This window comes from Ictidomys tridecemlineatus, chromosome 7 (assembly GCF_052094955.1).
Source record: "Ictidomys tridecemlineatus isolate mIctTri1 chromosome 7, mIctTri1.hap1, whole genome shotgun sequence".
NCBI classification, from domain to species: domain Eukaryota; kingdom Metazoa; phylum Chordata; class Mammalia; order Rodentia; family Sciuridae; genus Ictidomys; species Ictidomys tridecemlineatus.
Window position 1 is genome coordinate 115,682,885 of NC_135483.1, and position 25,610 is coordinate 115,708,494.

General features: G+C 36.2%; 1 protein-coding gene across 2 annotated transcripts in view; it reads left to right on the forward strand.

Moving 5' to 3' along the window:
• Arhgap15 (Rho GTPase activating protein 15) overlaps positions 1-25,031 on the forward strand; it is a 591,785-nt gene extending 566,754 nt beyond the window's left edge. For both annotated transcript variants that reach the window (XM_021723074.3, XM_040294270.2), the window contains one exon: positions 24,666-25,031. In XM_021723074.3, the coding sequence (XP_021578749.2) occupies positions 24,666-24,849 (184 nt within the window). In that variant the 3' untranslated portion in view covers positions 24,850-25,031. The remainder of the gene's footprint in view (positions 1-24,665) is intronic.
• The last annotated feature ends 579 nt before the right edge of the window (positions 25,032-25,610 follow it).

Here is a 25,610-nt window from a genome sequence, read left to right on the forward strand (position 1 = left end):
TCAGATGTAGGTCATTTTTGCAGATGATTGTGCAAGGCCAAGTCTAGAAGTCTAATAATATCAAGTTAAATTGTTCTAAATCATAATTCCCACTATATTCTGGTATGAACCCAAAACTCTGGAAAAACAACAAAAGGAAAGAATTGGTAAAGAAATGACAAATGTCTCACTCTCTTACAATGTCAAAAGGACTATTGGCAGAAAAATTGAAACCAGAATGAAAGAAAGGTTTAAAAGGAAATTGAGTCTGTGTTTACGAAAGGATTCCAATTCTGAGTGAACTGTCCAACTCAACCAGTTGCTTTAGAGAAACATGATTAAAGTGATGACTGAGGTGTTTTGTGTCCTAGCCTCAGTTTCCTTTATTCCCCTCTGAGTCCAGTGACAGCCAATCAGAAAGGAACCTGGCCTGGAGGCTTGTCAGTGATAATAATTGAAAACATCTGTCCATGTAGCAAGTGTGGGAAGCCAGTGCGGTTCCCTGACAGAGGGAGTTCTCAGGCAGCAAAGCCATAACCACCACTGTGCTCAGATTCTCCTTCACAGGCTTTTCTCACTGCCAGCTGTCTTTATTCTCCTGCCAGGAAAGCAAGGGGCCTGGGGCTCTGACCCAGGCTGGGGTTAAGTGAGCTGGGACTGGGGAAAGGAGGGGGACAGACTGGCTCATAGCTCTGGGTATAGAGACAACGGATATCTGATTGGGAATTAAAGAGCCCAGTGGCTGACAGAAAAGAATGGCAAACAGAGACACCAAACAGGCAACAGGAAGGACAGATAGACCACCATATAAGAAGAGTTCAGATTCTAGACCCAAGTAACCTGGGTGTAGATCTTAGCACATCTATTTCAGCATGACAGCCAGTCATCTCCATAAGCCTCAAGTTTTTCAATTTTAAAATGGGCAATAATAATGGTACCAGTCTCATAAACTTGTTGACAGGAGAAATAAGATAATATACCTTGGTGACACAATGCAAAGATTGAACATGCATTAGCTTCCTATCAGAAAGCAAGTGGCTCTCCAGACAGCCATTGAGGTGCAGAAATGCAGAGGAAGAGACCTTACTGAGAGTCCTGCTATCTCTCTCAGGAGAAGGGAAGTCCCTGCTGATGGTGTCATAGAGGATTGTATAGTTGGCACTTTGTTCCTAAAATATTATTCAACCCCTGCCTGTGGCCTTTCTTAAAATACTTAACCAACCTGTGCTGCTGAGTTTCTGATGATCTCGGTGCTGGCCTCTTTCTGCCCTGAGAGCCACACTCTGGACTGAACCAGCTTTTGGTCAGACTTACCTGGCTTCCCCTCACTCCTAGTGCACCCATAGCTTGTTCCCCTGCCCCAGCAGTCTGAAACATACCAAGGGATCTCTGGTCAGAAAAATTCTAGTAAACGTTATTTCAGCCAACTGAGGAGAAAATTCCAGATTTTAGGTTAAAGATTATTGAAAGCAAGGAAAGTTGAAGCAAGACGAAGAAACAAAATAAAACTCTTAGTAGGAAGTTTGAGATATTTTTCCACCTGTGGGGATGGGATAGGGAGAAAAAACTTTATTGAGAATATAACCAGTAGATTTAGAAAGAAAGCATAAACAAAGGACTCTAAAAGACAACATTTAGAAATATCAAATTATCCACATTATTTCATTGTTTAAAATACACTCTACATAAATTAATCACCCCTGGAAGCTGCATTAACAGCCACATCACAAATGTATTTATAGTTCACTCAGAGCTATTTGATATATGATGTTAAGTTGGAAACTAGAAAGAATAAATCCAGCTTGCAAAGAAGCAGAACTTACTTGTAGGGTGGATCTTAGTTCCTGAGAAAATCTCGCTCAACACATGGGTGGCAAGAAAGAATACAAAAGGAGAGACTTGGGGAGGCCACTTCATCTCATTAGTCAGGAACAGTTCTGTATTGTATATGTATCCAACATAAACACTTGGCTGAGGATGTTATTCTACTGACAGTGTTTGCCTTTCCTTATGGTCATCAGCTGGGTGACTACTGCTACTTGGCTGAGAAACACTTCATCCATAAAGAAAAGCTCCATAAGTAATAATGAGTGTGAGTTTGTGTTCATTGCAAAGCAAGAATTCAAATTCAACAAGAGACTTTTTTTATCCAATCGAAGTGAACCAAGCTGCTTAACCTAATTGAGCTTCAATAAATCAGGAGTGTTGTGATATCAGTAATCCTCCTAGATAAGGCATTTCAGTGAGGCACCACCCAAGAGTGCAAATGCATAAACACAAAATAGACTCCGTCAACACTGTTCTATTCAGCAGCTCTGTACATCTCCTGTACTCTCTCTATATAATCACTATTGCAATAAAATCGTCACTTAATGGTTGACATTAGTAGATCTCTGTGACCACTGAAAGACTCTGGTTGTCCTTTAGTTGACTCTTCAATATGCATATATCACCACAGACAGATATGGTCTTTTGATAAACAAGAAGTCAACAAAATATGGGAGAGGTGAATGTACATCTACGGAGAACTGAGTTTCTTAAAAATACTTAGTATGAAGTTTGTAATTTTTTTAAATAAGAAGCTGGTCTATATGTACTAACCTGAAAGGATTCTGAGGTGTATCTCATTTGTATAGATTTTTTAAATTCTATTTTAAATATTCATCATCATAAATTTCTTGTGATATGTCCTAAAGTCACCATTTTTCACACCCCTATCCAACCTATATTTTCCTCTTTCTGTGTTCACTTCTTAAGAGCAATGTGGGTCAAATGCACCATGCCTCCCAAGTTCCCAGACTCCTTCTCATACAGGAACACCTCATATTACTTCTGTAGAGGTTTGCAGTTTCCTTTTGAAATTACTCTTCCACAGAATGGCATGTTCTTGGCACAGGTGCACAGTCCTCCATTCCCAAGCCCATATAGGCATCATTGATTAATCATATCACCCTTTCATATGGAGGCTTCAACTTCCCCAGGGAGCAGACAGCCACCATGCTGTCTCCAGATAGAAGTCTCTTCATCCAATGCCACCATTCTTTCCTAGGTATTATGAAAATGAAAATAAGGACTTCAGGCACGCCCTTATGCTTCCAAGAAAACAGAAGGTTCATGTCTGTTTTTTTTTAATCTCTGGTGTCTGCCTTTCTGTTTCATTCTTTATTTTAATAAATAAATGTATATCTTATAGTAAAGATTTATATACACACCACACATATAATATATAAAGTATGCATAAACATATATTTTAAATATACACATATATATGCAAGATAGTACTACAAATGCCTTACAATTCAGGTTTCGCTTATTTTGCAATTGAGGGCTACGCCTGCAATATGTTTCTGAGCTTGTCAACTTTCCTTACAAATTATTTCAAGTTAGCAGACGAAAATGGTGTTTCAATTTGTTAAAAATTGAATTTCAAGTTAGCAGAAGAAAATGGTATTTCAATTTGTTAAAAATTGAATTTGCAGCACAAGGAAATTAGAACTCTTCCAGCCCAACTGTCGGATATTCCAAATAAGGAAACTGAGGCTGAGGAAGGCTAAGTGAATGCCCATAGTCCCAGCGATAGTAAAAGTAAAGCCAGGAGAGAAAAACAAAGGTGTCCATTTCCTTGTACTAGTTGATCTTTCATTCCAGTCACATGCACTAATGAGGCTAAAGCTTTATTGAATTACTGTGTTTGTCCAAGTTCCAATGGTAGTCTCGTGGATCTCCATACAAGTCTATGGATAATGAAATGGATTATTTAGACATTCTCTTCTACATATATTCTCATTTAGATTATGACATCATTTAAATTTTTATCTTGTGTAGACTCTCCTTTGGATTATGTAGACATTTTCTGTAAAGAGCCAAGACTTTTGAAACCAAACCTCATGATTCCTGCATTCTATTTTTGACACCTTAACCTAAAGTAATTTCACACTAACTCCTAAAAATTTTGAAAGTAGAACATCCAAAGATGATATTTTGCACGTACTGAATTCCCTACCCCCCCAATCCCTCTAAATGTCATATAATACTGTTGCATTTCCAAATTATATTCTCCAGTCATCCTCTATAATTTTTTTTCAAAGAAAGTTAAAAGAGAAAAAAAAAAGGGGGAGAAAGAAAGGAATGGCATAGAAAAGAAAGACTCAACATCTTTCCTGACTAAACTCTGCTTTGCCTCCTGGACTTAAAAGAGAAAATGACAAAGAATATCTGGGGCCAGCTCTGTTCTGACTGCAGATAGAAAAATATTTAATTCAATCCAGTTCCATTCTGCTGGAGCAAAAGCTCAACCTGTTTAGCCACACTTGCAGCATAAAACTATTTGTAATAACAAAAAAGTACAGAATGCTCAAACTTTCTACTGCAAGCAAAAATAGGAGCAAAGCTAGAGGTACTACACTACCTAAACTCCACTATTTTACTGTTTAATGAGAGAGATAAAACATTTGTGCATGAAAAAACTTAGAGACAAAAATAAAACATGTCAACAACTTTGCAATACAATATGAATGTTTAAATGCCAAGAAAGCAAATAACGAAGAGATGAGAATATGATTCCTAAAGGCTTCCTTGGAAAGAAACGTTTCTATTTTGTTTTTAGTATGGTGAATGGCATGGATGTGGTGATAAAATAAGGAATAATTCAATTTCAAAATGATTCAAATGTGTGTGACCTTAAAGATAGAGGACCAGGTAAATTGACCCCAAATGGATGAAATATGTTTCATTACCTTTTTGTATTTTTGCTTCTTAAAAATTAATAAATTTTGTCTTTCAGATAAAATGTAGGCTTAGAGCAAAGCTGAGCATGAAGTACAGAGAGTCTCCATATACCTCTTCTCCCCCCAGTACATACACAAAGTTTCCCTGTCATCAGCATTTTGCATCAGTGTGCATAACCCAAACAATATTGAGATTTCATGATTAACGAAAGTTGTCAAAAACTTTCTTGCAACGAAAATAAGCACCATTGTAATGTCATAAACAATAGTTTCACGACCATCAAAATCCCTGTGCTCCATCTATTCACCTCTCTCTTCCCCAAAACTCTTGGACATTACTGATCCTTTGCTGTCTCCACAGTTTTTCTCTTTCCTGAATGTTATGCACTTAGAATCACTTCATTGGTGCCTTTCACTTAGCAACATGCATTTAGGGTTCCTTCAGGACTTTTTGTGGTTTGATAGCTCATTTCCTTTTGCCATTGAATCATATTGCGTTGTATGGATAAACCATATTTGTTTAGCCATTCATCTTTTGAAGAACATTTGTGATCTTTTATAAGTTAAAAACAAAATTTTTTCAACATAAATTTTAACTTATTTTACCAATGCATTTCTCAGGTTAAGAAATGTGTTTTTCAGAACATGTGTTCTTTCTGCCTTGAGACTTCGTTGGTAGATTATGTTGTAATTTTCAACTAAAGTATCATTTTTCTCTTTAAGCTCTAGTCAAGTTGAAGCCTACTTCACCTTCTTGCTTCTGTTCTTTGGTGACATGAGAGAAGTAAATTTTAGAATACACAACCAAATGATAAGAATTATGAAATTAAGTTGCAAATTTTCAATTGAATGTTAAATTATTGAATATCTACTCTAGGAAATGTCTTTTAATTTCCTTTACAATCATAGCACTGTGTTGTCTTCACTATAAATCAAAATATAATTTTACATTTGAAATTATGCCTTTTTCTCTCTTCTTTGATTGGTGTTATGTCCAAAAAAGCAATTCTATGACCTTTTCAAAAGTGACATCTAAGCTGTTGTGATTCTCTAAGTGGAAACAAATGTCACCTGGCACACCTGTGTCTTTCTTTTGACACCAAATCACATTGATAACTGAATTAATCTAATAGGAAAGAACAAGGCTGCCCTGCCATTTGATGGGAATTTGCAATGAAAGCCATTTATGTGGCCCTATGGTTATATATACACACTGGTTGTAAGACGGCACACAGGAGGCTTTGCCAAGAAAATTTTAAAGTTCAAGCAGAAAAAATAATCACAATATCTTTCAGTCATTTGCTGCTTGTATTTGTTTCCTTTAAATGCACAGCTAAATGCTCTCTCCACACAGATATTACTAGGTAGGCGGGGTATATCTTATTACCGGGTTATTTTCCAGTACATTTGGCGTAGTTAAGGTAAAGTGTATTAACTTTCTCTCAAAATAAAGATGAAAACAGAGTTGTGGCGGCTGTGAATGCTTCAGCCATTGTCAGGAAGTTAAAAACTGACAGGAGGTCCAAATAATCAACTCTGCCTGGTGCATATACCGTAGTTTCCCCCTGGGATATCTGGTCTAATCCGACAATGTATCTGACTGGCATGAATGTAGAATTACTTTCAATAAAGATTTTATTTCAAGCTTGGATGATTTCCCCCAAAACATCTTGTCACTAAGGCAAAGTATATCATAGAATATCTGATTTTTTTTCCCCTACAAGTCAGCTTTTGAGGGGGAAAAAAAATACACATTTCAACTCAAGTACTCAACTCAGGTCAATTCACTGTAAAAATCACATTTTAACATATCTACACTGATTAAAGATTTGCTGTGTTAAAGAAATCAGGGAGCTGTCAAGAGAGCTTACCCCAAAGTCTGGAAATGTAAAGAATAAGTAACACATTTGCTCAACTCCAGTCTGCATTCTCCCTGCAGTAGCCTCCAATCGAAAGCTGGCAGGACAGATGACTCCACCCGCTAACATGGGACTTCTAGAATATTTGTCTTTGTGCAAGTAAGGAACATTTAAAGGTCACATCTTCTAATAAGTATGAAATTGTTTCCAGGCTATAAGAGAAATATGAATGGCCTGGTCATGATCATACTAAAATGATCTTTGTTTCTCTATTTGTCCTTGTATTTTCTTCCTTCATGATGCCACATTAAGTCAGCATGTTTGAGACAGGATAGCAGTAGGTAATAGTGCGTTACTCTACTCTGAATTCATTTAGATGTTTCATTGGGTGCTTGCTTACATTATTTCAGCCCTGGTGTCACATTGTTTAATTTGTGCTTGGTTTATGTAATCTCAAATATAGCTTATGTTACCTACAGTTTCACCCTTTACTTACTAAAAGATCACAAATCATTTAATTTAGCTCTAATGGGATAGGAATAATTATTTTAACACTTAATAATCATAATATATTATAATTGTATAATGTTTTTAAATTCAAAGTACCTTTTATCTGTACTATTATATAACTTCCATGTAGGTAATAAGGGGAAAAGTGAAAACTAAGTGTGGGTAAGTGTACATAAAACTCTACAGAAAGAAAGGTTGGGAGCTGAGGCCCTATTTTTTTGACTTCAGCTGTGTGCCTTTTGGGAAAATTGTTTAACCAAGAAGTCCCCAAACCTAGCCATGCACCAGGTTCATCTGTGAAGCTGTTTAGAAACTAAACATCTGGGCCTCAACCTTGGACTCTTAAATTAGAATCCCTCCCCTTTTTGAATGGTTCTGGTCAGAGTGGAAAACCAGTTAGTCCTCATCTCCCTTTCTTTCTTTATAAAATGACAGTTGACAGAAGCAAAGGTAATCAATCACATGTAAGAAAAAGTAACTTTTCTATAATTTGCAAAGGGTTTTCACAAACTTTTAATCTTCCAAAGAATCCATGAGGTCCTTTTTGCCATTAACTTCACTTTCTAAATGGGGAATCTGAGGCTCAGAGAACTGATAGAACTCTTCTATCACCATACATAGAACAAGAGCTTAAGATTCTGAGATTCCAAATTGCTGCTTTTCCCTAAAGCAGTGATTCTTTCCCCCATAGACAACAGAATCACATGCAGAGCTTTTAAAATACCCAGGCCTCACTGCAGTTCAATGCAACAGTCTCTGTGGGTGAGTCCCAGACCTTGATACACTTTTGAACATGCCACAGATATTAACATGCAGAGTGTATAGAGACTCCCACCCTACAGTGACCAGAACAAGTTTGGAAAATATAGAGTACTATACAGATATAGGATGATGGTTTTAACCAGCTTTATTGAAGTTACAGCATGAATTAAAAGTGGAAAGGAATGACCAAGAAATTCCAAGTCTTCTCTTTCACAAATTCATTTTCTTTCCATTAAATGCTCTGATTTCCTAGAGCTTATGGCTGCTTATGGCTTATGGCTGCTGATGCAGGTTGAATTTAACATGGCACAGGTTATGTATTAACATGGGATAGGTATCTATTAACATTAGTGGAAAGAGAGGTGGAGCAGGATGGGGAAGAATGTAACTGTGATGTGGGCTCAACAAAATCTGGACAGCTTATAGGAGCTCTGGAGCATCTAGGCATAACACAGTCGTCACCAGGTCCAACAATGGCTTGACCTTTGTACAGTCATTACCATCAGTCATTGGTCATGAACCATCTCCAAGAAGCCAGCCCTGCAGGGCTGATAACTGGAGCTGTCTGCTGACTGAACCTCTAGAATCTGATCCCAGTCCCTCCTTAAAGACAGACCCAGGCAGCATATCTCATGACCACCATAGTCTATCCTTTGTACCTTTTTTTAATGTATGTTTGGGAAGTAGCTCTCCCAGGACTTCAGGGGGTCCCTCTTCCAAAAGAAGTCTTTAAGAAAAAAGAAAGATTTAGAAGGATGAATTAAAAAAAAAAACAGCAATTGAAGTTAGATCTCGGCTCAGCTCATTGTCTTATTCCTCCACTAACTAATCTAAGTTCCTTCCTTTACCTTCAGCCATGGCTTCTGATAGTCATGATGGCTGAAGTGGTACAGTGACTCAGACCCTCATCCACAAAGTGTCCAATGTTCCCCATTGTCTTCTCAGGAAAGAATTTCTGCCCTGTCCATCAACCATCACAACTACAGTAGAGGATGTGGAGGCCCCGTGTGGACCATCTGAGTACCACATATGCTGTTCCCTGTCCTTGTTGTGTAACAGCAGTCCTACCTCCTTCACTTGATCAGGTTAATTACACCTGCCTATGTAATGACTCTTAGCCTTGACTGCTGGTCCCAAGACCCAAGAATCCCAAGTGCCCAGAAAGCAGTTAAAATATTGCAATTGGGTGGATCATTATGATACAATGATATAAACAGAAGAGCATCCTTAGTAGCTGCCTGTTTATTTTGCTCCTGAGAATGCCATGTTCTATTAACCATCTTCATGACTCTCTGTGAATCAGGTCTCCTTGGCTTCCCCTCAGGTCCTGCTGCTTGTTATTAAAATTATGTCTACCTGCTTCTAACAATTAAGCCCCATCACCTAGCCTATATTATTTCAGTGTCTTATGATCCCTGTTGCTATCAGTAAACTTAGTTCTGTAATATATTCTCCTATAGTCATCCTTAATTTAGAGAGGAAAGCCTCCTATAAACACAAATTTTGTAGAGTATTGATGGTGCAAAGAAAGAGCTCTTCAGTTTCATTGTTCTTGTAGTTTCTATCCACATTTTCCATTATTTATTTATTTATTTTGATACTGGGAATTGAACCTAGTGGTGCTCTAATCACTGAGCCACATTCCCATCCCCCCCCCCTTTTTTTTGTATTTTATTTTGAGACAGGATCCTACTGAGTTGTTTAGGGCTTCAGTAAGTTGCTGAGGCTGGTTTTGAACTCTTGATCCTTTTGCCTCAGCCTCCTGAGCCTCTGGGATTGCACGTACGTGCCACTGTGCCCAGTTCATTATAATTTTTAAATACCTCATGCATTACACCAGCTAGTCTCCTCCACAGCTATAATACCCCAGAATCACCATTAGTAAGTGTTTTAACAATTGGGCTGTAACCCATTGTGCAAGGATCACTTGGCAGTCCACCTGCCACTGTTGCTGAATTCCTCTTTACCAGTCAGGTAGCAGCTGATTTCAAATCTCCATATTATTGCTGGATTTTTTGATCATTCATAGAAATAACAATGACAGGTTATGTTCCCCAGAAAGACCTTGAAACAGAGTATGACATGGAAGGTATTTATTGAAGTTCGTTCCCTGAGAGAAGGGGAGATGGCAGCAGGGTTGAGTAGAGAAATAAGTTAAACTGACTTGTGATTCCAAAAATGCCCTGTCCAGCTGTACAGGGAGCTCTGGAGCACCTGGAGCTGATCAGAGTTGTTCCACAGTGGTAGGGAACAATCCAGCTTTTGTATTGATAGTGAGATCTCAGTGCCCTTAAGCAGCATGGCACATTGCAATGGAGACAAAGCCTAAAAAAATAAAAGAAAGACTACTGGAGGCCATCAGCTAAAACCACAACCAGAGAGGAAAGCTTTCCTTCGAAAGGGTTCTATGTGGCCCATCTCTGATACAAAGTAGCCACCATCGCTATCAAATTGATTGACATAACAATGTCCCTTAGCAGCCTGGATCCTAAGCTTTGGTGAGGCCCAGTATAATGCTTGGTAGTGATTCTAAAAAAATAAAATGAGACACGTCATCCTGTTTATAGAACATGTTACAATGGGTGATCACAGATATGTGTGACCAGGGTGATAGAATCAGGTTAGCCCAACATCTATATTTATAAGGACATACACAGAAATTCTCTTTTAATTTCTCTACCACAGTATGCACAATAAATTTGTATGTGTAAAGGCAAATTAAATAGTTTTCTATCTTTGAGCAAAGTATTGAATATGTTGTGAGAGTGTTTGTATTTCTAAAAATTTTCAAACATTTTACCTAAAATAGAATGTGACGGTCATATTTTAGATGGCCAAGAAAAATAGTTTCATGATCTTTAATTTCAAACCATCTAAAGTATAAACCAGATGAAAAATTACACTCTATTCTAATCTACTCTTTCCAGTTTTTTTCAAACTGAGTACATGCTGGAAACTGATCATCATATATCATATAGGAAGGGAAAAGACACCGAACAGTTACAGTTCCTTAACAAAGCCTCAAGAAATAATCTCTTTCTTCATTTCCAGCTTCATGTTCTAGTTTTCTCAGAGCAGATAAAAAACTCAGTTTGCAAGAATATAATTTCTTTCTCAAAAACCCTTTATTATTATTATTATTATTATTATTGGTACAGGAATTGAACTCAAGGGTGCTTAACTACTGAGCAGCCTCTAGAGCCTCTGGGATTACAGGCATACATCCCTGCACCCAGCTCAAAACCCTATTCTTCTAAATTACTTACCTTTCAATCAATTCAGATTATCTTGCAGATTGCTCTTGGGTTGTTTTTTTTTTTTTTTTTCCTAGAAGTCTGTGTACAGCCTAAGCATCTGGAGGCAAGGGCAGGGAGGGCATCTGTTTATATGATATTTCAGCCAATATTTATTGGGCACCTACTACTATGAGCTAAATACAAACCTTGGTCTAGGGATACAGCACTAGGCAGAAACAGACCAAGATCTTGTTCCTGAGATGTTTACATACTGCTAAAGAAAGATAATAAGGCAGATTAACAGAGCAGAAATAACAGAGCAGAAAGTGGCTGACTTTGCCACCTCTGTAGGACAGGGCTCATTCCTTTCTGGTTTCAGTCATTATCTCCAGCTTCTGATCTGGGTCTGGGTTTCAGTCACTCACTCTTCATGTGATACAGTATTCTGTAAAGCCCTTAGGCCACCTTTGCCTATCTCTACCAGGCAGCAATTTCTATTTAATTGTTCCTGATATACTTGGCATGGGAAACTCTGGAATCTTGCTATATTACTAGGTTTTTCCCTAGGAGAAAAATATCTGGATATATCTTATCTCAGAAATCTCAAACCTTTTAACAGCCTACATATGCAGGAAGGGAAGGTAAAAAGACTTGGAACTGAGCCACTTTCATGGGACCTCATCAAAGTCTCAAGTCTCTTTGAGTCTCCTCCCCTAGTCCAGAAAATCTTTCCCTAGTCTGGCAGTAGTGGGGTAGCTTGGTTCATCATAGATCCTCCAATCTGCAATTAGGGGATTAGACCTTATGCTGAGTGTGGCTCTGAGTTCTTTGGCATGTAGGCTTTTGAAACTCAAAGGCACAGTCCTTTGCAATTCAAATACCTGCCCTGCAAAAATCAGAAGCACTTTATCTGCCTTTCTGCTGTCTCACCCCTCTATTGAAGCCATAAATGCTGCTGGCTAAATCCTAGAGAATGACAAGAAGTATAAGAAAGGGTGGGGCAGATACCTTAGTTATTACATTTTTTTTCTTTTAAAACTGTTGTATTGAAGCAATTAGTTATTATATATTATTCTACTTCTTCTCAAGTAGTACTTTGACTTTTCCAGTATGTCCATTCTCTTATCATTAATCTGGAAGCCCAAACCACTCTTCAAAAGTCATTCAACCTACCATCCAATACAGGAATCTCAAATGTCCTGGCTGAATCTTCTCCTGATAGGAACTCATGGCCATTTTATGTGTAAAATATTTAACAACTTTGAAATGATGTTTCTACTACTGCTCCAGTATTTATAGAAGAAAATTTATACCATATATTAGTAGACATTGTATCTGAGTGGTAGAATTATGAGTGGCTTTTATTTTCTTGTTTTGACTTGTCAACATTTTCTAAATAATTTTTTCTACATAAATTTTCTATAATAAATGTGAAACCATTACTGTTTTGAAGCCACCTTTTCTATTTTCACAAGACTAAGTTCATACAAAGGTGAAACCTGTCTCTGGACCAGTTCTATTAATAGAACTACAGGGCAAAACTGCTTTTCCTTCAACACCATGGCTGTCTGCCTTCAGTCAACCTGGCTTCCCTAACTGCTTTTTTCCCAAACCAAACACCTCAGTCCTTCACACTTCCTTTTAGAATCACCTTATTCTGCACATTTACCATGGTGCTTGATGAGGCTTATAGGGTCCCTCTCAAAGTCAAGTCACCATAGAAAGTATCTTAAAAAAAAAAAAATTTGTTTTGGTTTAGGTACTGCAGATTGAACTCAGGGACACTTAACCACTGAACCCCAGTCCCCAGCCCCCCCCCCCCGCCGCCTTTTTGGAACTTTATTGAGAGACAGTGTCTCACTGAGTTGCTTAGGGTCTCACTAAATTGCTGAGGCTGACTTTGAACTTGCAATCCTCCTGCCTCAGCCTCTCAATCTTCTGGGATTACGGGCATGTGCCACCTTGCCCAGCCTCAGCAAGTAAAATTAAGAATGGACCAAAGAATGATACCAAAATTGAAAGTGATTGCCTTTCAAATGTTCTGGATTAAATAAGGAGACAACTTTCCAGAAAACTGCCAAGGATATTATGTAGATGCTCTTAATGGAAGTAAAGTAACTCTTCACTCATAAAAAGAAAAATAAAAGAGAGGTTGAAGAATTCTGACTCTGCATACTGATAGTATTCTTTTTAGATTTATCTAACATCACAAGGCAAATATTTAAGTACTATATTTCCCACTAATATCATATAATTAGGTGCATTACTCTGTTTGGCTTAATTAATGCTGATTCATGTGCCACACTCAATACTCTAAATAAAATGTTACTATTACAAGGTAGTTTTTAAACTGTTAGGTTGGGAAAACTCAGGTAGACAATACTAGCCTGTTATAACTGTTTTCTTCCTAAAAAATACCCCCAGAATGTGATGATCTATTTTATAGCCTGGCTCCTCTATGTGCTCTTGAGCAGTGTCTTCCAGAATGATGATATTATGGATGGTTATTGGTATATCAGCAGAGCTCAGGGAATCAAAATTAAGACTTCTTTTGTTGTTGAGCTGGTCAGATGTGGATATCCAAAGCCATTTTAAAACTTAAGGGAGCCAGATACAGTAATCCCAGAGGCTCAGGAGGCTGAGGCAAAAGGATCACAAGTTCAAAGCCAGCCTCAGCAATTTAGTGAGGCCCTAAGCAACTCAGGGAGACCCTGTCTCAAAATAAAACATAAAAAAAGAGCTGAGCATGTGGTTCAGTGGCTAAAAAATCCTCAAGGGAAACACCTAAGAGAAGCTATAGTTGAAATTCACAATGGAAATGAATGGCTTCAAAAGCTTCAAAAACTGTATGAATCTGAAGGGAATAAGTAATAAATACTAATTTTGTTTTTCTTCCATCTGAACACTCTTGTCATCTGTGTAGATATAGCCTTGGATGTTAATTAGGAGATCAACATATCAGAATATATCACCCAAGACTGTTTGCTGACTGATTCACTTGTCTCCCATATCTTCCTCAGGGCTCACTATTAGGAAGCCTTCTGATTTCAAACTCAAAATTCTTGGATTTTACTACCTTGCAGGGGGGGAAAAATCAATATCCCAGAGTATCAGAGATCTGCCACTTACTTTCTACATGGTTTTGATCTAATTACTCAATCTTTCTTGGTCCCATTTTTGTTCATCTGAAAATTTTCATCTGGAAGTTTTTTCCCTTATAAAGAAAAAATGGAAAGAGGAATATCGATGGAGTATAATAAAGTTACATTGATTTAAGCAGCGAAGTACTAGTTTAAAATACACACAGGGATCATAGTGGAATAGATGTACCAAAAGTATGTGTAGCTGTGAGTGTAGAAAATTGTGCAAAAGAGAGGTAGCATCACAAATCAATGGGGTTGGGGGCTTATTTAATGAATGTTATTACAGACATAAGCTAGCTTTGGGGAAAATATAAATTTGTATGACCATCACATTTCATCCGCTAAAATATATGTAAGGTAAATTAGAGGCTGTATTAAAAATTACATCCTTTTTTTAAAAAATCTAGGAGATGACTTTGATGATATTTATCTCATCTCTTTTAAAATGATGAATTTTATAATTATAAACATAAAGATAGAAATTTCAAAAGAAATAATACTAAATATGACCTGATAAAAATTGAAGTAAGTAAAATTAAGGAAAAAATAATTGGGAGAGTATATTAACAATACTGAAAAATTACTTTTTTCAATACATAAAATCTCAGAAATCAATAGATTCGAGGATGTTCATTGTAGTATTGTCTTTAATTGCAAAGAATTAGAAACATCCTGAAAGACCACCAGCAGGGAAATGGTTAAATGCATTTAGGTATTTCCATGCTATGAAATGTAACAACTGTTTAAAAAGAATGAGATATTTTTATATGTACTGACTTGGAACGATGCCTGTGATATATAGTTAAGAGAAAAAATTATATCATAATTTATTTTATTATTTCACTTTTTATAAAAAGGAAAAATTACACATATGTATTAAATATCATCATATACCTATCTTATATAAATTATTTATTCAGATAGATAATAGATAAGCTGACAGATTAATAAACAGGTAAGAAAAAACTCTCCGGAGGGAGCACCCATCTGTTAATTATAGTTATCATGAAGGAAGTCATTAGGATACAAGGGGAGTTTTTACTTTTTACTCTAGATAATCTAATTTTTTATTATTATATATTTTGAAACCATGCATTAATTTTGTTTTATGCAATAAATAAAATTGATTAAACACACAAAAGTATACATCCTCAATAGGAAAGGAGAAATGCATGAAGCTGCTTACTTGCTTTTGTTGACTTCTCCATTTCCTAAATTCAAAGAATCCTAAGTTCAAAAAAGACAGACCATTTTTCACCTATGGTAATTACTTTTTAAAGAATAATACCAAATGATAATGATATTAACAAGATTAATAGGCCTTCCCACATTTTATCACGTCTTAAGAAACAAGAGTCAGGATTCAGTCATCCTTGTTGGTTCTCAAGGTGTGGGTCCTGACAAGCAGGAGGGTGTATACTGCCTGGGAACTTGGGAGAGTGCAATTTACCTCCACAGACTTGCTGAACCAAAAATCTGGAAGCCCAGCAATCTCCATTTCAGTATGTGTTCCCAATTACTCTCATGAACAGAAATGTTGGAGAACCATGGATCTACTTTTTTACCCTAAGACAAGGTTTCTCAACAGTACTACTCTTGTCGCCTTTTTTTTTTTCCTTTTAGCACTAGGGTTGAACTCAGGGGCACTGTACCACTGGGCTACCCTTACCCCAACCCTTTTTTTATTTTTATATTCAGACTGGGTCTCAGTAAGTTGCTGAGGCTGGCCTTAAACTTGGTAAACTCCTGTTTCCACCTCCTGAGTTGCTGGGATTTACAGGTGTGTACCACCATGCCTAGCATACTGTTATCATTTTAAGCCTGATGATTCTTTATTGTAGGAGACTGCCCTGCATATTTTACAATGTTTAGCAGCATCCTTTGCCTCTGCCCACTGGATGCCACTAGCAATTTGCCATCTCAACCAGTCATAACCTTCAAAAATTTCTCCATTTTGCCAAATACCTCAGGGTGGTAGGGAAGGAAGGAGGACTAAACTTTCCCCTGGTTGCAAATGCTTCAAAATTTGCAAGAATGAGTAAATGGAAATATTTTTATTAATTTACAATCTTACTTATTCTAAGTAATCATAGGGAACAATCCATTCTGTCTCACATGAGGTAATGACTAATATGTATTATACATATTTTATATGTATATATTATGTAAATATATAACATACATATGATATAGAATTATTCATGTTAGAAGTGAAAATGCTGTATACAGAATTACATAAAGAGTATTAAATAAAGAAAATTATATAGAGTATTATATACTTTTTCTATTATTATATAAACATTTGCATCATCTAAAGGTTAGTAATGTCATTCCTTTGCTCAAATCCCGAGAATAGATTCTTATCACACTTAGAATTAAATCCCAAATCCTTGCCAAGGCTCCCAAGTCCCTCACAGTATCTTTTACCTCCTTCCTCTCTCTTGGCATGCAACCACACTGTATGCTCTTCCTTGTTTCTCAAATCACCAAGCACAGCTTCACCACTGGGGCATTGTACCTATTAATTCCTGCCTGGAATTCTCCTCCCTCTGATTTGTGCATTTAAGCAGGACTTCCTTCCTTAGGGTGTGTTCTCTGAGCACCCTATCTGCACTTTTCAGCACTCTCTGCTTATTAGGGTACTACTTGGAAACGGAAGCAGCCAGGCCCTGCCCATACTAAGAAGACAGGAATTTCTGAGGACACTTTCTGGGCCATCAGGATTTTAAAAAAGTATCCCCAGAATCAGTGGAAAAACTACAACTTCTCTTCTTAGTTTTTTTTTTTTTTTTCAAGTACTTCAGCACCTGAAATTCCATTTGTGAATAGTATAATGTTGGTTGTACGTTTTCTCCCACAAGATTAATGGCTCCTGAGTACCCAGGAGAATTGGTTCCAGAATCCTCCACAGATACCAAACTCCATGGGTCTTCAATTCCCTTCTGTAAAGTTATATCATATTTGCATATAACCTATACACATCATTTGAATTATTTAAATTATTTCTTGATTATTTATAATACTTAATACAATGTAATGCTGTGCAAGTAAGTTGTTATACCATATTGCTGAGGAGAAAGTGACAAGGAAAAAGTCTATGCATATTCAACACAAACACAGGTTTTTCTCCAGTAATTTCAATTTGCACTTGATGGAATCTACAGATGTGAAATCCCTGGATAGGGAGGATTGTGCAGGCTTAATCTAGGCAGTGATTCTATTTCACTCATTGCAACTGCCCCAACATTCAGAATGATGTCCAGCAAGTGGTGGGTACCTATAAATTTTTTGTGAAACAATAAATGCTTACATCAAATTATCAATGCTTTTTAAAAATTATTTTCTAATAAACTTTTCAAATGTTTTTTAAATGAAATAATGTTATTTTATAATAAAAAAGGTTAAGGCTGATTTTTAAATCTGCTTTTTAGAACACTGATATATTTGAAGCACAATGATTAGCACATAAAAGACATTCAATAAGTAGTAAGTAATGTGAATGTTCCTTTTTGGTATATAGTATATCAGGGTTTTGGCTCTGATATTTCCATTTGTCATTGTTTTTACCTTACAGAATACATATTTCAACTAGAAATAAGTCATTAATTGAAATCTATGAGCTATTCACTTTTTAACTTTTCAGTTCTTATATCTTATTAGATAATCTGAATATTGTTGTAAATGTGCTTCAGAACATTTCCATAATGTCTAACAATATAAATGTGAAACAAGTAAATAATTGAAAATGTTTCAGTCTTCTGCACTGAAATTAGTGCAAAGTGGTTCAATAAATGAAAAAAATCAGAGCATGTTAGTTATCAATATGCAATTGCTACATAAGTCTCCTTTTCTATAATGTGCTTTGAAAGAATTATATATGCATGGCTTTAAAGATTATTTAAAAGGAAAATGTCAAAATATAGCAATAACTTCCATTTAAGATGATGGTTTTAAGCTTATTTTAGAAAATAATAATGATATAATATCTAGATATAAAATTGAAGGCTACAATTAGTTTAAGCTGATTGATTTATAGATTGACATATAAAAGTGGCTGAATCATCTGTGAACAGTCGCCTTGAAACACATTGATGTTAAATGCAAAAACACTTCATAAAAGCTCTCCCAATTTTGTAATATTTAAACATTTTTCTGACATACAACTAACACTTTAAGGGAGAAGGTGAAATTTCTGATAATTTCCAATTCTTATAAAAAGGCCAGTGTAGACAGCAGTATAGTTTGTGCAAATTTGAGGGTAGGCAAGCATATGGTTAGCATGTATCCCCCCAAAATAGTTACAGCACATAAGAAACATAAGTTGAGCATATTGAAAATTTATTCTATTTTTAACAGCCTCTCTTCAGTTAAGTGGTCAAAGACACAATTAACATTTTGCATGCAGTGGCTGAGCTATATTTTGAAAACCAGGTGTGACCTGATGGCAAGAATACATTTACCATCATGTTTTTTTCATTCCAATAAAGCCATTCTCAAGTTATGTATGTTAAAAAAATCACAGCATTCCACAGATAGGGAGAAGAACATTTATAATACACTTCTGTAACTTGAGAATTGTCCTGCAGGCAATTAGGTGGTTCTCAATGTCCTTTGCAAGTCACTATGGTAACAGCAAAGCACAAACTTAAAAGAAGTTTGCATTCATATATGTGATTGGACTGAGACTATTATTAAATGCTTTGGTCTTCTTAATTCCACCTTAACTTTTAGTTGTCTCATAAAGCTCTCTTTCAGTTTCTGTCTTTTGGGGGGGGGGGGGTTGGGTTGTGATTTTATGCAATTAAAATTTCTTTGAGTTAGAAATTCAGCTCACTTTTGGAAAAACTTACTTAGCATAAAGCTCTCTGATAGGATTGGGGTTTTTGGTTTTATTTTTCTCCCCCTTCTGCTCTCCCCCCCACCTCTTCTTTTTTGGTCTGGGGTTCAACATCTACAGCACTGGATTGTAGATTGTTTCTAAAATAATCTTAAATTGATGGATCATTGCTCCTTTCATTTGGGTCTGACAAAAAGTAGCTCTGGCATTTCCTCTTCTTTTTTTATGCTATAAACTGTAATATCACTTTACAACTCTTGCCAGAAAAATGAATACTTACCCATTTCAAGATTTTATAAACTTGAATTGTACTTAGCAGTATAAGAATTGCTTTTACAATGAATATATATCAAGTAACTATTTCATAAACAAATTTATAAAATCATAATTATATGTTTTGTCAGGCTGTATAAAACTAAGCAGTATTAATAAATAACCTTTCTCAAAAAAAAACTTTCAGCTTAGGTTCTTTTTTTCTATTAGTAAAGCATTCGCAGGCATTATATTTTGAGTTCATTATGTTCCCTAGAATAGGTATCTTTGCTATAGGGTCTCTTGGGAATAAATTAATGGTGGGTAAGCCTACATTAAGTATAATTAGCAAATATTGATTAAAAATATAATTTTTTACCTTCTTACCCATTTATCAATTCACTGTATGTTACTATCTCAGCCATATCTTTGCCATTATATTTCTCACTCAGATTTTTTCTTTTACCTCTTTTTTTTGTTTTGTCATAAAAGATGATTTTTTACTGAAACTAGTTTTAATTGTTGCTCAGAATTTATAATGCTTTCATGAAGTTTAAGATCAGTGAATTCTAAGTCCCACCAGAAGAATAAAACTGACCAGAAATGATCACAAGTGACATTGTTCTGAGTTAGCTGCTACAGATATGAAATCAGTGTGGCAAAAGGGGTTAAAATTCATAACACTTTGGAATCATATGTTGTAGGGCCTTAGGAAATCACACTACAGCAGAATTTTCTAATGTATTTCCTCAGTGTCACTCGCTAGAATGAATCGATGTATAACATTAAGTAAGTTACAGAAGATACAAGTTAAATAAAGATGAGCAAGGATATTTTTCTATAGGACTTTTCAGAACCTTTATGAAGCTTTTGTATGTTGTGAGTTTCCAAAAACAAAAAAATGGCACATAATTTTCTCCAAAGTTTTTATTTGGAATGCCATTTTCATGAAGCATATCAAAGATATGGTGTTTCACAGAACTTTAGTTAAAGCTGACCTGGAAGTATTGCCCAAATCATGGTCAAAACATGTTTGGTTCCTGAATCGGATCTTCCCCTCCATCTATACAATTCAACTGCAGGTTACCCTACCAGAAGTCCAACTCACTGTTTTTGAGAATTTTCGTCCTTAGATACTAGATTGAATAAAAGCCATGCAGGCTTTTATTTTTTTCAGTAGACTTTGTTTTTCTTCTGTACATGCTTTACTAGTTGAAGCCTTTAGAAAAAATGGCACTCCCATGCAATGCCCAGCAGGTCCCCACAGTGAGAGTGGAAATTATGGTATCTATGATAGAAGATAAAAACAAAAGAAAGAAAAGAAAAATAAGAAATATAAATATTTTTTAGGATAGTATTCCAAATATATTTTTGAAATTATTCTTAACTCCTTATGTGGTCCTAAATCAACAACTTAATGATTTGGGAGTCTAGCATGGTAAAGAATAAGTAAGTTCACATTACAAGTTTCTAGCAGCATTAATACATTTCCTAGATACATTTTGCCAATTTGGTAGTCTTCTTCACTAGATATGTATCCACACAGTCTATTATGAATGGGTCTCATCTAACTTAAACTTTAATATGAGAATGTGTGTGACTTTCAACATGTATCACTTGGGTCAGTAATTGGTGACTTCTATTCTCAGCATCTTTTCTAACCTAAAGTTTATTTATTTCTCAACATAACAACTGTTGCTTTATTGACATTCAAAAAATAATTGAAAATTAATATGTATGAATATGCACATATATCCACTCATTTTGTAACAGGAAATAAGCAAGATAGCATATACTCTATATACTTCACATCTGCATTTTCTAATTAGCTTTCTTTTGTAACTGTCTCTGATTAGATGTAACTTTATTTTCCCAACTAAGAAAAAAAAATTTTCAAGCTGCTATGAAAATCTAATCTGCGATAATGCAAATATAACAAAAATAGAAAACTATGTGTTATTTTCAAAATTTTGCATAGAACAAGATTATTTTAAAACACTTGTAAGAGTTTTATTAAAATTATATGCAAAATATGAGAGAAATGGATACAAAGAATATAGGCTTGAGGTGGAATGAATATTCCATATTTACACATGCATAAAAACACAAATGACTATTTGTACAGGAAATTCAGGAAATTGATGTATTGGCAGAAATCCCTTCTGGGAGTCCCCCTCCATGGTCCATTGGCTAGGACAGTCAAAAACCATTTTTAAATGGAGGCTCGAACATGCATCTCTAGTCTCCTTCTCTTTGTTCTATTTAAACTCCTTCTTGATTCCCTCCTCTGGATTTGGCCTTGCTCTGGATTATAAAACCAGGTTTGTCTAAGCAGGAAAAAAAATATATAAGAACTCTTAGGAAATAGGAAAAAAAAAGAGGAAAAAAAAAAAAAGAGTAGCCGCAAAGTTATCAGCTGCATCACTCTTCCAGTCTCCTTGCTTTCCTCTAAGGGGCTGCATTTCACTAGCTGAGACGCCTTGGAGAACTGAGATAGCCTTTCACACACCTGGGTTTCTCCATGCTGTGGACTATTACAAATTCTACCCCTAACCTCCTGACAGCCATGACTTCCTCCTCCAAAGATCTGCTCATGAACCTGCCCCAATTTCTAGCAATACCTTTCTGAGTATGGCTCGGTTTTTGACTCCCAAGTATCCCAAATGTCATTTTGAAGTGTCCTCTTCCATAGCTTATGACCAGTGAGCCCTGTTCCCTAATAGGTAATCCTTATCAGTTTAGACTTTTGCTACCTGTTGTCAAAGTCCTCAAAGCAACTTTTACTACTGTTTACTCAATTGATTATTTATGTTATTTTTCTCCATATCATTGAAAAATATTAATTTAATATAAAAAACCCTCTCTTTTTCCTTTATAGTGAATCTTACTAATGGCTTTTATAACACACTTGTCCAGGAGAGGCTTAAGAGAGATCTTAAACTGAGGTAATCGGCATGCTAAAGGAAGCAAAGCCCACTTCATTTGCCCTTATATAGGTAGGAGGATACTTACATCATTTTATAGGCTTTTGGTAAATGAAGTAGCAAAGTGGCATAGCTTTTTATATTTCAAAGGAAACTTTATATTTGAAGTTTCTGATAACTTACTGATACTCTAAAAATATGAAAATCCCTTCCAGAAATGTAGTCATGCCAACAATGCTCACAGGTACAAATGTTCTCCAATAAAATCAGAAGAAAAAGGGAAATGTGAGACAGAATATCTTGAATGTTCAGTCCAAATTTGAGTCAGTTTGCCCTCAATAAGTCTATTATAACAAGGCTTTCAATCACAATTATGCAGCAAGGAATAAGAATTCAGACCCTGTGATGGACCTTCTAATCATGTGGAAGGCGGCACAGTGAAAGGTCAGGCCAGTTATTAAACCCAGAGGCCATAACAGATACCTTGGCAGTGATGCTTCCAATAGTGTTGGAACCACATTTCCTGGGTTTGAACTTCAGCTCTGTGTGACAGCAGCTATTTCACCACTCTGTCTCTCTGCTTTTTTTTTTTAAATAGGCTTAATAATAGAATATACTTTGTGGGGTTTTTATGAGGATTAAACGAGACAATAAAATTGCTTAGAACAATAGTGTTTATTATCACTACTGGGTCAATATAGGTTAAGTACTTTTATTGGCCATGTTATGTGCCATGAACTTGTTCTGTGGGCAGGTATAAGCCCATACACATGTGGCTTTGGTCTTTCTCAATCTCTTTAAGAAGAGAGAAAGCATGGCCTTAGCCATATGACTAAAAATGTGTGTTAGTCTGCTTTTCATCACTGTGACTAAAATACATGACAAGAACCCCTTAGTGGAGGGGTGATTTATTTTGGCTCACAGTTTTAGAGGATTCAGTTCATGGTCAAATGACTCCAAGGCCAAAACATGGAAAAAGGGTGTGGCAGAGAAAAGATGTTCAGATCATGGCAGACTGTAAGCCGAGGTGACAGAAGCTGGGGGGTGGGAGGCAGGAATAGATATAGTCCCCAAGCCACACGCCCAGTGACCTACTTCCTTCAGCCATACTCCACCTGCCCATGGGTAGCACTTAGTAATTCACCCAAATTATTAATTCATCAAATGATCAATCCACTCATGTGGTCAGAGCTCTCATAATCCAATATTTTCACTTCTGAACATTGCTGCATCACCTAGCCCAAGAGATTTTGGGGGGACATTTTGAATCCAAACTCTAAGAGGATTAAAACATACTTTGGAGATTCAGGTTTGTGCAGGGATAGAAATAAAGCAGGTCTTCCTACATCCTCTGATTTGGAACTAGGTAGCTCTGCACAGGACAAACAAGGAGAGTTCTCTGAAGTCCAACCAATTCAACAATGTCCATGCTAAGCTCCGAGGCAAGAAAACCCACTGTCTTATAATAAAGTATTCCTTTGCCCTCGCTTGTATTTCCCTTGGGTTGGGTTTTCTGGTAGAGTCCAGAGTGTAGTGTTTCTTAGCACTTTGTCTTTCTACATGCCGTCCTTATTTCTTTATTTTCTTAATATCATTGTAACCTCATGATTCTGTATTATAATGTAAAACTAAGTAAGCATCAGCTATAAGGAAAACATTATTTTTTTAAGCCTTAATTTTTAGAAGGAGGCTTTATTTTCCTTTTAGGAGTCTTGTGTTGATCGGGCAAGGCAGGACCCTAAACAAAACCAGCTCCTAGTGTTTTGTTGGTGTGCCAGCTCTCCGTACAATCAGCACACAAGCAAAGATTTATTTGGTTCAAATGGGACTCTTCTCTTTTTCTGTGCAAACACTATAGGATTCTCCATGAGCTAAATTGGCTGTCTAAATGACTAGAGAAACTTAGAATTTTGCCAAAGCTCAATGCCTCAAAACCTTGCTCCTCTACAAATCATTCCAGATAGCATTTTCCAGGACAACTTTACTCACTCTAATCATTAAAAATTTAATTTTTCTCAGTCTTTATGTCTGGATTAACTATTAGTTATGCATATATCATTATATTAATATTGTTCAGATACATACATTTTATGCATGTTTCACCTGTCTTCTCCGTTGACTGTAAGAATTTCAAAGGCTGAATCTTACTAATTCCACAATAAATTTTTGCTGCTTAAAATATTTATTCATTCATTTCACAGATATTTGTTGAGCACTCAAGATGGCCTGGTATACAGGGGATAAAAATTTCAATAAGATGCTGTATCCTTTTTACTTCCACACTGAAAAACATGAAATAAATATAGATAATTAAATAATGTTATAAGTGTTCTAACTCTGTTTTAGCAGAGTTAAAAAAATAATAATTGCAAAGGAACCACAATTTTACTTCACATTTCCAATAGAATCTTTTTTTCTTCACCCCTCTCTCCACAGGATAGTGGCCAAAGCCTCCAAGAACCTCATGTCCACACAAAGCTTAGGGATTGTATTTGGACCCACTCTTCTTCGAGCAGAAAATGAAACCGGGAACATGGCAGTACACATGGTATACCAAAACCAGATAGCGGAGCTCATGCTGAGCGAGTACAGTAAGATCTTCGACTCAGAGGAAGACTGACAGACAAGACAAGTTACTGAATATGTTCACATCTGTCTTGATGCCTAATATTTTTACATTTCTGTAAACATATTTCTGAAATATTTTTTTTCCCTTTCAGGCGACAGATGCCTCATTTTGTGAAAACTTAATGATGATTTTTTGCTTAAGTTCCAAACATTTGAATAAAATAATTGACAATATTTGTCTATACGTGTTCTACATTAACCCCTTCATTGCTGTTCCTTCCAGCACTCTGAGAGTACATCCTACATGTCTCATGTGCGGACTACCACAACCCTAAAGTCTAGCTCCATGCTGCTCCCGGTTTGAGGTGTGAGGGCATGCATGTGTCGATATGGGTGTGCAGAGTGAGTGTAGCTGAGAGTATGGGTATGTGTACACATGTTTACCTTCCCACAATCCGTGCTGCAACAGGCATGTCCCCACACTTCTATATGTCCACTGGAAAAGCAAATGGAAAGATAGAAGCCCATAACTAAGAAATGGAATGTAAGAGCTCATGTTTTGAACCAAAACAGAGATTTCATCTTTCAAGAATACTGTCCAGCTATTCTCTTGTTACATGGTGAAATTTATAAATACAACATGTTGGATGGTAGTTTCTCTGGAGAAAAATCGCAATTCAAAGAATTTTCCATTCAATAATTTTTTCACAAACACAGTTCGTAGTTCTGTAGATGTACTAACTTATAAATTAGAGGCAAACTTAGTTTCCTGCAATTTTGATCCTTATTTTATACAGGAATTTCATGACTGCT